This window comes from Apodemus sylvaticus, chromosome 6 (assembly GCF_947179515.1).
Source record: "Apodemus sylvaticus chromosome 6, mApoSyl1.1, whole genome shotgun sequence".
Lineage (NCBI taxonomy): Eukaryota > Metazoa > Chordata > Mammalia > Rodentia > Muridae > Apodemus > Apodemus sylvaticus.
Genome location: NC_067477.1, coordinates 37,469,792 through 37,485,322, shown reverse-complemented (window position 1 = coordinate 37,485,322; position 15,531 = coordinate 37,469,792). Strand labels below are relative to the sequence as shown.

The following is a 15,531-nucleotide window of genomic DNA, read 5'->3' as shown; positions in this document are numbered from 1 at the left end:
TCTGTCCTCCCCAGAGTGGACCCAGACTGTGTGTCTTCAGGTCAAGATAAGATAGGAAGGCTAGGGGAGGGTCTGTAACCCCTTCCTCAGCTGTGGAGACAGGGGTGAGCCGGAGTGAGAAGATGAAATGGTCTCCCCAAATCAGCAGCTATAGACGAGCTAGCCATCTCACATCCTATTGTCCTTCCTCAGTCCTCTGCCTCCACAAATACATAAACACATGACTCATGCGGAAGAGCTGGCGAGGCCACGGCAGATACCAAGACCAAGGGAGGAAACCACGGCCCGATTCCAGACCCCACCAAGGTAGAGGGAGGAACTGGGTACACACCAATGTGGCAGCCAGAGACACAGCAGCCCCCCAGGTTCCAGTGACATTCGGAGGAGGGAGCAGGCCAGCCAGGGAGGTGGAACTTTGTTGAGGCTTAGAATCGCTTCCGTGAGAGAAGAGAAAAACCAGGAATCAGGGGGCAACAGAGCCAGGACCAGCATTTCCGCACATGGCCAATGTATTGAGTCCTCTTCTATGAGGAGCCCGAAGATATACTAAGTCTCCATGTGGTTTGGGGGCCAAGACTGAAACGGGAGTGTGTCACACACTCTGTGTCTGTTCTTATCTCCCACCTGCCTGGAAGGCACCCCATGTGTATGAAATTGCTCGGACAGAATCCTGAACCTTCTGTGGCATGGCATCTCCCCGCGTCCCCGAGAGCCGCTGTGTAGTGGGCAATGAAAAGCCACTGGGGAAACAGAGAGCCAGCTGTCAGCGTATGGAGCCAAGCGCACCACATCCTAACACAGCCCTGGGCCCAGTGATCCGGGGCCAACGCCCCAGTACTCACGTGGTTCTCATTTGGCTCATTAGTGGCCAAATAGCAACAAGCAAACGGCACGGAGACCAACTAATCACCAGACAACTCTGTAGTGGGCCGCCCACTTTAAGCAGGGTAGGCCATTCTCCAAAGAGCAGCCAGCCTATGACCTGGCCCGAGGGTAGGGAGACAGGTTTTAGGGAGCTGGAGAAGCATAATCAGGCCGGACAAAGAAATAGAAATAATGGGGTGGGGGGGGGGGGTAGGGGTGGCGACCTGCACATCCCTCAGCAACGCCCTCTGAGACGTGAGGGCGCATGCGTGCTCGATCAGAGACGATCTGTGCTCACCCGGTCTCAAGTTTCCGGTCCCAAAACTACAGTTTGGCAAATCTGGTGAGTGAGTTGGGAGCAGCCTGCAGGCCTGGAGGGCTGAGTGTGGCCAGGCCTAGGTCCCCTCAAGCATCTGGGTTTCAAGCCTACCCACTGTGAGGCTGCCCTGTCCCAGTTGGCCCTAGCCACGCTACCAGGCAAAGGCTCCCTGCAAAGCCTGAGCTCCCTGGACCTCGCAATGCAAACAGAGTCCTCAGTGTGGTCCTAGGCCCTGCAGCTCAGCAGCCACAGGGCACTTGTGGGAACCATAGTCCCAGCTCTGCTTCAGACATACTTATCAGAATCTTGTCTACAGTAGCATTCCCTGAAATTCGCGGGTGGGGTGTGTGTGTGGGGGGGGGGGAGGGGGCGGCATTCCATCCCCGAGTAGCGGATACTGAACTCTTCTTTGTTCAACCACAGTTACAGCCATCTCTGGTAGCTTTAAAAATGGCAGCGTCATGCCCTAGCCGGTAGCCTTTGCCTTGCATAAAGCTACTGGGTCTGCTACTTCCCTGCTTTCTCTGCTCACGGGAGTAGCTTGGAGCGGATTTGGTCTTAGACTGTTTGTTCTCTAAGGAGGTGAGGGACCCTGAGCAAGTCACCACCTCTTCAAAGGTCATTTTATCACCTTTGAAAAATATGAATGAAGGTTAGGGAAATGGCTCCAAGACCCAGCACATTAATAATAATAATAATAATAATAATAATAATAATGAGGAAGAGGAGGAAGAAAAGAAGGCACTCACGTTTGATGCAGTGGTTGGTGCTGTTTGATGTCGTCCATCCCGGGCAGCACTGTCCCCCGCAGACATTTCTCCTGTGGAGTCACCATGGCAAAGTTAACACAGGGATGCTCGAAGCTGGTACTATTCATACATCCCTCTTTGACTGCCCCCACTCCACGGGGAGGCCGCCTACTCCAGGGATGAGGACTATGGTGTGATGGAGACCAAAGTTGAGCATTGTCCTAACATCCCCTGTTTATCTCTGGGAAACCTCAGTCTCTCCATCTACACAATGGAGAGAATGCCAGCCTCACTGAGTGACTGTGGTGAGAAAAGGTGTCTAATAAACAGAGAAGTCAGTACAGGGCAGAGCATGGTGGTATACAGATGGGGGTTCTAGGCCAGCCTAGGCTATGTATCGAGACCTCATCTCAAATAATAAAACACACAGACACACACACACAGACACACACAGACACACACACAGAGACAGAGATACACACACACACACACACAAAGTAACAGGGACAAGGTGGTAAGCCAGTTCATAGAAGTTCAGTCATTTGCCAAAGCCACATAACCAGAGTACCAGAACCCCATTCCAAAAAAAACTAAGTTGGAAGGCTAGTGGGTACCTCAGTGAGAAAGAGAGAGAGAGAGAGAGAGAGAGAGAGAGAGAGAGAACTTGCCTAGCTTGTTGGAGGCCCTGGGCCCTGGGTTCTATCCAGGACACCAAAAACAAAACAAAAAGCGCTGAGTTGGCTGAACTCTATGCCAGACCCCAAGTCTACAATGCCTCTCACCAAAACCCACACAGCATGTTCCCTGCCTGCTCTGCTGACAACTGCAGAGAAGTTACATATAAATATAGTCTTAAGGGATGTATATGTGTGTCACCTTCCCATGAATTCAGACAAGGAGGAGTCAACTTGGGCAGGCCCGTGTATGGTCAGACTGAGGGCTAGCAGGAAACTGAAGAAACAGGGCTCTCAGGTCACTGTTCAAGAAAGGCTTCCCTTCCACGGTGACAGGTGATAGGGAGGGGTCACATAACTAAGCCACCTTTGCCTGACAAGCACTTGGGAAGTGCTTTTCACTTGGGAAGGCCAATGGAATGTAGTTTATGGGTGATGCACCTGTCCCTGACACCCTTATGAGACCTTAGCTTTTGGTCTTGGTGGGACACACCCTCTATCTGCCCAGATATTGTCCTCAAGTGTCTAGTGAGGGCCATCAATACCAGAAGGTTTCCAACCCAAGCTCTTCACCTGTAGACCCCAACAACCAGGCAAGGGAAACTCCCAAGAAGGAGGATACTGGAGATGACTTCTTGGGTCAGACCTCTGGGGTCAGGACAACCAAGGCTGGCTCTGCCTCCCTGGGCCCAGTCATAAGGAACAGAAACGAAACACAGGGTGAGTGGGAAAAACAGAGGCTGGAGTGGGTGGCCATTCCTGAGATCCTTGGGGCCAAGATGACGAGCATCTGGTGCCGCTTAGGAGATTGTTTGACATTTGAGTGGACCCCAAAGCTTGTGTGGTTGTGGGAGTCATAAGAGGAATTCAAAATAAATTCCTAAAGCCTGCCAAGGCTGAGGCCCACTCCTGGCTCTCGGTCCCAACCTTATGGGGGCATGGCCTCCCAGGGAGCTTTCAGAATGTCCCTCTGGCCAAGAGCTCTGTTTTGCTGGTCACCACCTCCAGCATCATCCTGATTTCCTAATGCTCTCCCCCCAGTTAAGGCCCAAGTCACTGGGCTCTAGGGAGAGAGCTGTTCCCCAGGCCCAGGGCTTTCCAGCATATACCGCGGTAGAAGGGAAAGCAGTCCAGTTATTTGGAAGTCATCACCCATGGTGTTAGTGACCAGGCCTCTTTGTAGGCTGAAAAGTTCTCTGAGAGAAAACAGGCTGCACGCCCTGCGAGTTTTCTGACAAGCATTGCCTGTGGGAACTGAGCACAGATCTAGGAGCCTACTTGGGTGGGAAATCAGACCATAAGTCCTGCCCAAAGAGCCCCCCACAAGCCACCCGTCAACCCAGATACCCTCAGGATGACTTTGCAGCTAAGATGGTCAGGCCTGCCTGCCTGTGAGGAGTCCTGAGGGATGTCAGGGTCAGAGCAGAGACTGGCCAGAATCAAAGGCTGCCAGGCGTCATGGCAGGAGGGGTACTTAAAAGAGGCTCCGATACTCAATGGACATCTCTGAGGATAATGCAGGCCCAGCCAGGAGAGCAGCTGGGAGGTGATAGCCTGTGTTTGCTAGATGAGATCTGCATAATCCTTCCATATCAGACATGGTCCCTTTTGTGGAAAGCTCCTCTCACGAGGGCCTGCCCCTCCCCCCACTCGTTGTCTCACACCATTTAGCAGTGGCGGCTCACACCGCTGGAGTCTATCTCTGTCCTGGGTATCTCGAATGTTCTTTCCTTTCTCTCATTGCCTCCGTAGGCTAACACGGTGCCGTGAAGCATGGCGTATATTCAATGCTCCTTCTATCCGCCCAGTCCAAGGTTCCCTTGGAAGTGGGCAGAGCATTGCCGAGGGTAGGAAAGGAGATGTTAGGTTTACACCTCAGTCGCACTGACTCACATGGTAAGGAAATAATTCCCTGTCCCACAGTTTTCCTAACCTACATAGGCTTGTGAGCAGGTCTCCATCTGAGGCTGCGTCCTCTTGCTGGGTTCCACTGCTGGCCACACCCGGTGGTTCCTCCACACTTCATGGCCAGGGTAAGAGGTTCAGCTTCCAAGACAATGGGTGGTGCCTGACCAGAACTGAAAAACTTCACTTCAAAGTTTCTTACATTTCCTTTCTCTTCTTGTACTACTTTTAACTAGCAATAATGATGCAAAGTTTCCTTTTAATTATGGATTTATTTATGCAGAAAAATGAGTCAGGCTTTGTTCGTAATGATAAAAAAAATGTAATTCATCTAAACATCCAGAAATGAGAGGATGGATAAATAAACTATGGGATATTTAGACAAAGGAACAATATACGCCAGTTAAAATGAATAAACTTGGGCTGTATATTATCATAGTTAAATCTCAAATTCCTAATAAGGGAGGAAAAACATTGTAGGGGAATACAATATGCTACCCCTTGTCTAGGTTTAAGATGTATAAGGCAACATTGTATGTTTTATGGATACTTGCATCTGTTGCAATAGCATAAAATACATGTTGGAAATATTTAAATCTGAGTGATGGTTAACTATGGGGAAAGGAAGGCAAATTTATAGAAGAAATCTCAACTCTGGTGTACTGTGACTTTGATATGCCATGTTGGGCTGGTGTGCCTGGGAAACCTGCCCTTTATTGAAAGAAAAAGAGGAGGGTCTGGCAGAGGAAGAGAAAGGGGAAGTTGCAGTTGGGCTATAATACATGAGAAAATAATGAATATAATAATGAGAATATAATATATGAGAAAAGAAAAAATGAAAGTAAACTAATGTGTGAGCTCTGATATCTCTAATGCCTTTCGTATTCATGCAAAATTTCATAATTTACATCAAAAGTTATAGCATGGAATCCTGTTACTGTATTAATACAGAAAAAAGCTAGCACTGTGGCTCATTGGATAAAAGCACTGGCTGAGCCTTGTAGCCTGAGTTCAATCCCAGGAATCCCCTCGGTGGAAGGAGAGAGAATAGGAATAAAATATTAAGATGGTCAAGAAACACTGAGTACTGGAAAAGAATAAGTCCATAAGTAGACTATAGTACATAGTTACACGGCTTATCACTGCACCTCAGACAATTAGCACTGCCTGGAACACACACCCCCACCTCTCTCTCTCTCTCACACACACACACACACACACACACATTAATCTCTCCAGTACATTAGCAGTTCCATCAGACAAGGGTGTTTTGCTTTTGCTTGTTTCTTCTGGTGTTGCTGTTGTTGTTTTTCCAGACAGGGTTTCTCTGTGTAGTCCTGGGTGTCCTAGAACTTGCTCTGTAGAGCTGGCTATTCTAAAACTCAGAAATCTGTCTGCCGCTGGCGGTGGTGGCGCACTCTGGGAAGCAGAGGCAGGCGGATTTCTGAGTTTGGGGCCAGCCTGGTATACAGAGTGAGTTCCAGGACAGCCAGGGATATAAAGAGAAAACCTGCCTCAAAAAAAATCAAATACAAAAAACCAAAAAGGAAAAAAAGAAAGGAAGAAAGAAAGAAAGAAAGAAAGAAAGAAAGAAAGAAAGAAAGAAAGAAAGAAAGAAAAAGAAAGAAAGGAAGAAAGAAAGAAATCTGTCTGCCTGTCTTTAGAATGAAGAGATTAAAGGCGTGCACCACCACTATCTGGCAGTTTGTCTATTTTATCTACTGCTATATCCCCAAGGTTTTCAGAATAGTACATATTAAAGGAGTTCCACAAAAACCAACAAACAAACAAACACCAAAAAAATCCAAACAAAAAATTAGCAAATGTAGTTCTATATTCCACCAGCAGATGGCACTTGGTCCCTAGATCTGACCTGCTCACGATGGCCAGAGCGGACCTGGATTGAGGAAGTTTGGAATAATTTTGTCACTTGGACCTCTTCCCAAGAAATGAATGAGATGCCAGAAGAACTCGACATCTATCTACCAAAGCTGCAGGAGACAAAACTGAGGATCCGGCTCCAGGACAGGTATGTATATAGCAGGTGCCCACAACTTACATACCTGGCCGTTGCTGTCAGCTTTGTCCTGGTGCCAGTCTGCTTTGCTTCACTTCCTGACTTCACACACACACACACACACACACACACACACACACAAGCCTGCAGCATAACCATCCCCTCCCCATGACAGTCAGCCTTCACCTCAGGCTCAGCACCGCCCCACTTCCCGGCTCCCGGCTCCCCTATACCAGATCTTTATTCTTGTCCTCAGCAATGCTTATGGTAAAAAGCCCTAGTTCTGAGTCAATGTTAAACCTGCGTGACAGCATCATCTCCAGGTGCCACCCTGGCCCTCTCCTTCCTCCCTCAAGGGCCCCAGGTCACAATGTCTCTTCCCTGAACCACATTGTACTGCTCCATTGCCCTTAGCAGAACATGTCCCGTGTTTTTAGAAACACATTCACCAGCACATACTGTTCATGCCTCCAGCCGGGATTTGTATTCTGTGGGTCTCTGCGCCCTCTCCTATGCTCGCTCAGCACATGTAATTATGACGTTGCCCGCACAAGTCAGGATAGAGGGAAGGCTTAAACTTTTACCATTTGTCCATTAACTCTCCTTGAATGGTCCTATGCTGGGGCCACCTGGCAGCCCACGGCTCTACGCCCTGCAGACTTTAGGCTAGGCCTCCCAGGGTTGACAGGGAGTCCATTCAGACTCAGAGAGGGCCAGCTACGTGCAGACACTGGTCTGCTGGGAACCTGAAAGCTACCAAAACCCTGCTTAAGTAGAGCCTGTATAAGCCTGAGCACATAGGCAGACATTGAATTATGTTAGGGGGAATAAATGCTATAAAAAAGCATAAAGCAGGGTATGGGCGGGGAAGGGATGAGACACGGTGAATTCTGTGATAAGACCGCTGCAGCCAAGAGAAGAAAGTGCGTGCCCAGAGCAGAAGAGCCCCTGTAGTGGAACTAGGTGTGCAAGCACCGGGACTGCTACCTAGGACTACAGCAGGACAGGTAAACCAGACCCAGGCCAAGGGCCGAAGCCCCTCCTAGACTAACCAATGGCACCCTGCCCTGTCCGGCACTACCAGTCCTGTGCCCTCACTCCAGAGACACCTGGATACTCAGGCGAGACCCCCAGCTCATCACATTCTGGGCAGTGTGTTGTTGGGGAGGGGAGGGGGCCTCCTGTGATAATAGAGTCCAGGGCCCACAGCCAGTGGTCCAAAATAATAAGTTGAAGAACTGGAGCGAGGATTGGCCTTTCAAAATGTGCAAACAACGCTGACATACAGACTTATTGGCACACACAGACCCAGTCCTTTGCACAGCGTCAGGTCAGGGCAGCCTTCCCCTCCACAGAGCTCCTAAACCCCTGCCTAAGCCCTCTCTGCGAGTCCCAGCAGACCTGAGCCCGGACCATACACTTGTCTTGGCGCGCCTGCCTCGCTGTCAGCCCCTTCCAGGAGATGCGTCTGTCTTCGCGCCCTGGTGTCCCCACTCCCCCGCCCAGATCCTCCACCTACTGGCGCCCTGAGCCAATTTAACCTTCTCTGGGCCTCACGAGCCCAGAGCGCCCACCCAGTCACTGCGAGAACTCTTTAGCCCAGCACAGAATGAGTTAGAAACGCACAAGAGCTTAACGTCGGGGTTCTCGGAACACTAGTGCCCAAGGGAAAGGATAGTGGATTTATTTTCCCCTGAAAACTTTTGAAAGCTGGTCCCGAGCCCCAGCTTCAGGACCTCGGAGCAGTTTCTCTAGCAGTTACTGGGGACAAAGGGACAGGAGTCTCCTCTGCCCCGCACTCCACTGAAGGCATGACCGTCCGGGATCCCCGCATCCCTCGCCCCACCCCCAACCCCATTCCCTCTTCAGTGCTCACCCGGTGAGCCGCCCTCGCCGTGCAGACGCGGGTCGCTGAGGGGTTGCCAGGCGCACGACAGAAGGTGCAGCCCGGGCTGCTGGCTGCTGCTGGCCCCGGGGATGGCTTCTCCGAGTCTGGACAGGTGGCTGGACTCGTCGGAGCTGCTGGGCTCGGGACGGCCTCCTGGCCTCGGCCTCTGCGAGCCTCCCAGGGTTCCCCTGGCCCTGCTGGCTCCGCTCAGGGGGCGACAAGCCCGGGACCGGCGCGTCAGGCTCTCGGAACAGACTGTACACCTTGGCTGCAGCCGCTGCGGGGTGGCTGCCCACGGGGCGCCACAACAGGTTCGCATCTCTGTTAGCTGGTTCGTATCTCCCTACGGAATCCCTTTGGGCATGACTTGTCCCCATCAAGAGAGCCAGGACAAGTGGCAGGAAGCCCCTCCAACGCACCCGTGGGCTGCGTCCGGAGCAGCGGGCGGTGGTCGGCGCCCTCATGGCGCCAGAGTGGCTGCAGAGCTGTGGGCACCGGAGACCTCGCGGGGAGGTGCTCTCCATCCTTCGCTCCACGGATCCGCCTGGTGGCCGGCCCCTTCCCGTCTAGGGGACCTCTAAAACAGCCGTCTGGGGGGTCCGGGGGTTCCCAGGCAAGGGCTGTAGGGCGTGAGCAGCCCGGGCTGTACTCCCAGCCCGAGTCCGCCGCACCTTCGCGCTCGCACTGGCGCCGTCTGAAGGGAACCGGGGGGTTTTATTTTTGGAAACCGCCCCCTGCTTTTTCGTCTCTTTTATCCACGCCATGCCCCCTCCTTGGAGGGACAGCTCGGCCCCCTTATTACGGGAGACAAGAATTCCAGCAACACCCTCTTTGGCACCGAGAAGCGAGCGGGCGGCGAGGGGATTAACCCCTGAGGAGCTGCGGGCGACGCAGGGCAGACCCGGGGACTGGAAGGACAGATGGCATCTGCCTGGACAGGCGCATCTGAGCCGCCTTTCTCTTGTCCTGGGCAAGCTCAAGTGGTCCACCTGTCCTGGATGTATTTTCTGCTCCTGACCACACGGGCTCAGATGAACAAGGCAGCTTCTCAGACCTAAAGGAAGCTGGGGAAGGTACCCAGACCAGAATAATGGGTACCGAGCCTGAGGCATGCGCGCCTGCTCTCATCGCTTCCCCCTCTGACCGCTGGGGGCGCTAGGCGAGACTGCAGGTGTCCCTGGGGCAGCACCCAGGAGCCGGTTGCCTACGGGGAAGGTCAACTCGGGGCGCGCGCCCCCTAGTGGAGCTGGGGCACCGTCACCCTTGGCAACCGTGGTTTGTAGAGACACACTCTGCCAACCTGCTTAGAGCCTAGATATTAATCTGCTTCCTGTGGCGTCAAGCCTTGGCCTGGGCCCATGGTGATGGTGGCCGAACGCTGGAAGAGGTATTCTCTTTTTACAAAGGTAGACACGGAGCCTCTTGAATAAGGTGACTAAAGGAGAGCATTGCTAAAGATGGGCACTAAAACCCAGGCCCGTGGCCCCTGGCCCACAGTCCACTCTCTGAACTCCTATCACAGCCCCTCATTCCTTGGGGGATTTCCCCAGGGAGACTGCACGAGCCTTTGATTGGTCCCTGCTGGGCCGGGTTCTCACATCGTCTTGTGTTGATGAGGACAGGAGTGTCAGTTGCCTCCCACCTGAATTTACCTTCTTCCCCGTGTCCCCTGGCCCAAAGCACAGGCATGTATGGTTTTCCTGAAAGCGTTTTCACAGCCCACTGCCTCCTAAGAAGACAGGATGAAAATGACAGTAAAGGACACCAATTACAACTTCCCATACCAGCGTCTCCCCTCCCAGAAACCTAAGTAATACCTAATTGGAGAAGAAAGCCTCAATACTTGGCACTGGCCTATGGAATCCCCCCACCCCCACCCCCATCCCCATCCCCCACACGGCTGGTTCTTTGGCCGATCCGAACTTCATGCTCGGTATTCATTACACAATACCCCTCCCTCACTGGGTGCTCTGCTCAGCAAATGTTTGATCCATTGTGATGCCTCATTTCTCCACCTGGAGAAATCTTCCGGACCGCCTCTCCATCTCACCTCACAGGACAAACGTCAGCCTCTATAGTGGCCATGAGCGCTGTTCAGCTCCCCGTTCCTGTGAGGAAATATCCGAGATTACCCACTCAGGAGAAGGAATCGTTTCTTGGGGCTTTGTTGTTGTTTTGGTTTGGGTTGGTTGTTGTTGTTGTTTTGTTTGATTTTGGTTTTCTCAAGGCAGAGTTTCTCTGTGTAGCCCTCCCTGGCTGTCTCCTCTGTAAGATGGGCTGGCCTTCAACTCAGAGATTTGCCTGCCTCCTGAGCACTGGGATTAAAGGCATATCCTGCCAGTTCTTCCCTTCTCTTTTAAAAACATATTTTAAAAATTACTTTCAGCTGTGTGTAGGTATGTGTGTGTGTGTGTGTGTCTACACATGGGTATGTACACACAAGTGCAGGGACCTTTGGAAGCCAGTTATACAGGATCCTCTGGAGCTGGACTTTATAGGTGATTGGGAACTGAACTGGAGGCCTCTAGGGACAGCAAGTACTCTTCACCACCGAGCTCTCTTCAGCTCCATTCTTCTTTACTTAATACACGTCAGGCACAGTCCCTGGCTTGCCAATTTCTACCAGCTACAAGAACAACAGCCTTTGTAACTAAGATCAACTTTAGATGCTAAAGCACCAGTTCAGGTTGAAAGCTCATTCAGTTTGATCAAAATCATATCCAATGTAATCCTCTTCCCCTCCCCACTGCATCCCCATCAAAAAGCTGCCAGCCTTATAGTGAGGAAACTGGGATGGGTGGGATCTGTCCTTCAGACTCTCCTTTCATTCTGTGGCTCTCCAGGGGTCCCCAGGAAGTGTCAGAGAAGGAGTAACAAAGTCTTATTTAGCTGATGCCCAAGCATTGGTCAGCTTTTTCATAGGTGTGTGTGGGTTCTTTGGTGTGTGTGTGTGTGTGTGTGTGTGTGTGTGTGTGTGTGTGTCTTCCACCCCAAACTGTCATAGTGAAGTCATCTTTGACCAACCTCTTGACAATCCTGTATCCCTTGCTCCAAGAGACATTCCAGGCCAGGCTGCCAGGCCAGGCTGTGGTAAGGTGGCTAGTTACTTCCCTACCATGTAGACTATTCTAGCAAAGCTTCACAGTTACAATTCTCCATCAGGAAATGCATGTGAGTTTCTTCATATATGTTCTTGCTCAGGTCCTAAAGATGCATGTTGCGATCTGACAAGAACTTTCTTACTGTGACTTGGCACCTGGGGGGATCTGTAATAGCAATCAATTGTCCAAGCACCAGAGGAAGGGCAACTGTCACAGCATCTCCTCTTCTGGCAGATGATGGCCGGCATTAGGAGTGTCCTCTGGCTCAGGGAAACCTCAGCCCTGTCTACTAAGGTGACCAGTGTATCCTCACCCCAGTGACTAACTCCGTCCTTTTCACTGGTGGGAAGGAACCAAGGGAGTTTGTAAAAAAAACTGTTCTACTTAACCATGTCCTATACTTCTCTTCAGAATGCCATGTTCTAGGCTCTGGCACCTGAGCAGACATTGTGTGTGTGTGTGTGTGTGTGTGTGTGTGTGTGTGTATGTGTGTAAGGCACAGTAAGAAAGTTCTTGGCAAATCCCAACATGCATGTTCATGTGGAGGTGCACATATGTGTGGTAGCCAGAGGTCACCCTTGAGTGTCATTCCTCAGTGGCCGTCCATCACGTTCTTTGAGACAAGATCTCTCACTGGCCCGGGTTTACTGAATCACTAGACTAAGAAGCCCCGGAGATTTATCTGTCTCTGTTTCCCCAGTGCTGGGAGTAATAGGCGCATGTTTTCATGCCTTGTTTCTCTTTTCCTTTTTCTTTCTTTCCTTTTCTTTTACTGTTCATCATCATCATCATCATTTTAACCTGTGTTCTGGGGACCAAACTTAGGTCCTCATTTTTGCAGGCAAGCATGTCACCAACTAAGCCATCTTCCCAGCCCAGCTTCAGCAGACATGCTAAAACCACAGGAAGAGTCCTGCTCAACAATCTATAAAATTACTCATCCATCTGACTTCCCTAGCTACTGTATCTCTAACTGAGCTGGTACATTGTTCAGTTTTCCCCAGAATATATGACAAGGCTAGAATCTGGTGGGCAGTCAAGAGATACCTGGACGGTGGCTCTGAGATGACTGACAGAGTGCCCCACCAACCAGGCAGGACTGGCACCACTAAGCCCTTTTGAAGAGAGGAAATCTTGAGCTCTGGGTGGCCTCTCCTGGTCCAAACTCTCATGCTTGCTGTCCTTGGGGGTGGGTGCCACCTCCATCCCCAGAACGCTACGTTCCTTCCCCTTCACAGTGAAGCAAGCGCCAGCCCGTGCTGACTCTTCCTGCTGGAATGGGCGTCCATCTCTGCAGTCCACACCTTCCTGTTCTACCTGCCCGGTGCCTTCAGGGACCCTCCTCTCCATCCCCCAATGATCACCTCACATCCCCAAGAGCTTCTCAAGGCCAGAAACCTTGGCGTCATCTTGTCCCTGAGCTATTTTTTCCTCCTGTGTGTCCAAGTCATTATTACGGCTCTGTCTCCCCGGCCTGCATTTCTGGAAGGCTGCCGCCCATTCAGCGTCTCACTGTTTGCCTCAGCCAAAAGCCTCAGCAGACGCGCTTCCCTCACCACCCGGCACCCCTCCCACTCCTCAGTGAGTACAAGTGGTCCTTGGAAATCCCCACCCTGTTCTCCTGGGCCCACAGCCGCGATAATCTCCAAAGCTTGGCATCTGCTACCTTTCTGAGCACCGTCCTCCTGTCCCACTATATGCCTCACACATACACACACACACACACACACACTTTGAATCTGGCACTTAGTACGGCTCAGGCACTGTGTTAATCGTGCTAGGCAAATGACTCATGTACTAGACCTATAGGGCAGTGTTTCTAAACCTGTGGGTCAGAAATCCTCCCCGCCTCCCACCACCACCATTGGAAAGTACAGGTATATACATTATGATTTGTAACAGTAGCAAAATTACACTTACAAAGTAGCAATGAAAATAATTTTATAGTGTGGGGGGTGGGGAAGTCACCACAACATAAAGAACCACATAAAGGGTCAAAGCATTAGGAAAGTTGAGAACCACTGCAATCAGGAATCACTATTTCCGCAAACACAAAGAACAACACTGAGTCTGGGAACAGCTACTGGCTTGCCCAGGACCACACAACACACAACAATAAATAACAGATACAAGATTCAACCTGGCTCACCTAAACCCAAGCTTTTAAGACCATAGTATCCTGCCTCAACCCAGAGCTCCCATCACAACTGAGGGGGACCCTCCCAACTACCCCCACTGTTGTGACCACTAACGGATCTCCAGTGCCTAGTTTCAAATGCCTCCCTCATGCCTGCCAACTCACGACTTCATACCCTGAAGAACTGGGATGATCAGAACAATCTGCTCCCTCGAACCCTGTCTGCCCAGTTGGGACAAGGGTTAACTGTTCCCAGCATGGTCCCTGACTCACCATGTGTCATTTCCCTGTCACCGATGAGACAGGAGAATGCTGTTAAGCCCACTCATACATCTGTGGAATCTGGAGAGGGAAACCCTCTCTGGAAAGCCCTGAAGACTTTGTTCTAAGGGGTCAATATATTGGTCAGGACACTTGTCCGCCAAGGGGACGGCAGTGTGCTGGACACACTGGGCGACCTAATGACTTTCCCATGTCTTGCTGGGATGGTGCTGGCAGCCAGAGAGCTACCAGGACCTGAACTAATTTGGTAAATAAGACCAAAAACAAGAACTGCATTTCTGCTTCCTTCTCTGAGACCCAGACTCCCCACAGAATTCCAGAGATTCTTCTTCCTTGGAAGTCACTGGACCTCCAGCCCCGAATTCTTGTCCCCAGGAGAGCTTGTTCCCCTGCTCAGAACAAATAACATATTTCCTGGTTAATTGGAAGTCAGGATGGCTTGAAGAAGGATGATTGGACCCCTAGTCTTCCAGAGGGATCAGCTCCATGTCCTCCTCAGACTTTGGGCAACTGGGATTCCTGTATGGTTTTAAGGATGGAGCTGTACTGGGTGAGCTGGTGTCTCTTCTTTGCGATGACTTCTCTGCCCATAGAGGTAGGTTACCGGGACCACTCTGACTCAGCATCACAGCTTGGTATCCCCCAAACTTACAAGCACCAGAGCTGATCTGCTGATGCCTCTCCCTCCCAGGGAGCCTAGCATGCTGGCTTTAGTGATATCAGCCATTGCATGAATGCCCATGCAGAGATCAAGCAATCTGATCTAGTGTTGTAGAATGTTCTGGAAGGGCTGCCTTCTGTAAATGGGGCTCAGTTCAGAGCTGCTATTTTCTCATTTGAAAATGGAGATAATGATACCCTCTCCTGCTATTCTCTCCTTTAGGGAAAATGATGCTCTGTCAGGGGAGGGGACTGATTACTGCTGTTCCCCGTGGTGCTTCAAAAGTGCCAGGCCCTGTGCTCAGTGCCTCACACTCACTTCCTTACTTAATTTTAGCAATAATCCTGTGAAGGAAATGTTGTGTTTTACCATGTCGTAGGTGAAGAGGTGAAGACCCAGGGAGTAAAATGACATAGCCACAGTCACGGGTATAAGCAGCTACGTACAGACTCTGTCCTGGTTTATCTAACATTAATATATTGAATCCAGACATTCAAGCCACACTAACTTCCAAGGGCAGGGAGGTCGCCTCCAGCCATGATGCTCTGGGTGATCGGCATCATGAACTCAGCATTTGTGGTACAGTAAGGGTACTGATGGCCTTGGAACTGTTGTTAGTCCCAAGCAAGACTCCTGTCAGCCTTGTTCATCAGCTAGGGGTCCACTTTGTGTCAAAGCAGACCAAGGCCAACATGGTGAGTTTCAGAGACCCTGATGCCGCTCACCGAGGAGAAGGAGGGAGGTCACATTCAGCCTCCTGGGAGTGGCTTGCCATCCCTGGCCGAGACTCATCTTGATCTCAGATGTTCTCTTTGGGGAAAGAAAAGGAAAGATACAAATGGAATGCCCATGCAGCCACAAGACAGGCAATCTCCAGGTCACAAACTCGCAGGAGTAAAGGATCTTGCTTAAGGTTGCACAGGAGAGACGAGCC

The 15,531-nt window shown here is 51.0% G+C and overlaps 1 protein-coding gene across 3 annotated transcripts in view; it reads right to left on the bottom strand.

Annotated features, from left to right (window-relative positions):
* Ltbp2 (latent transforming growth factor beta binding protein 2) overlaps positions 1-9,191 on the bottom strand; it is a 90,856-nt gene extending 81,665 nt beyond the window's left edge. The window contains exons 1-2 of one of the 3 annotated variants that reach the window (XM_052185415.1): positions 8,405-9,191; positions 1,933-2,003 (exon numbers count right to left, since the gene is read on the bottom strand). In XM_052185415.1, coding sequence (XP_052041375.1) covers positions 1,933-2,003; positions 8,405-8,940 — 607 coding nt within the window. In that variant the 5' untranslated portion in view covers positions 8,941-9,191. The remainder of the gene's footprint in view (positions 1-1,932; positions 2,004-8,404) is intronic. The other 2 variants (XM_052185413.1, XM_052185414.1) reach the window with 2 other exon arrangements.
* Between the last annotated feature and the right edge of the window lie 6,340 nt (positions 9,192-15,531).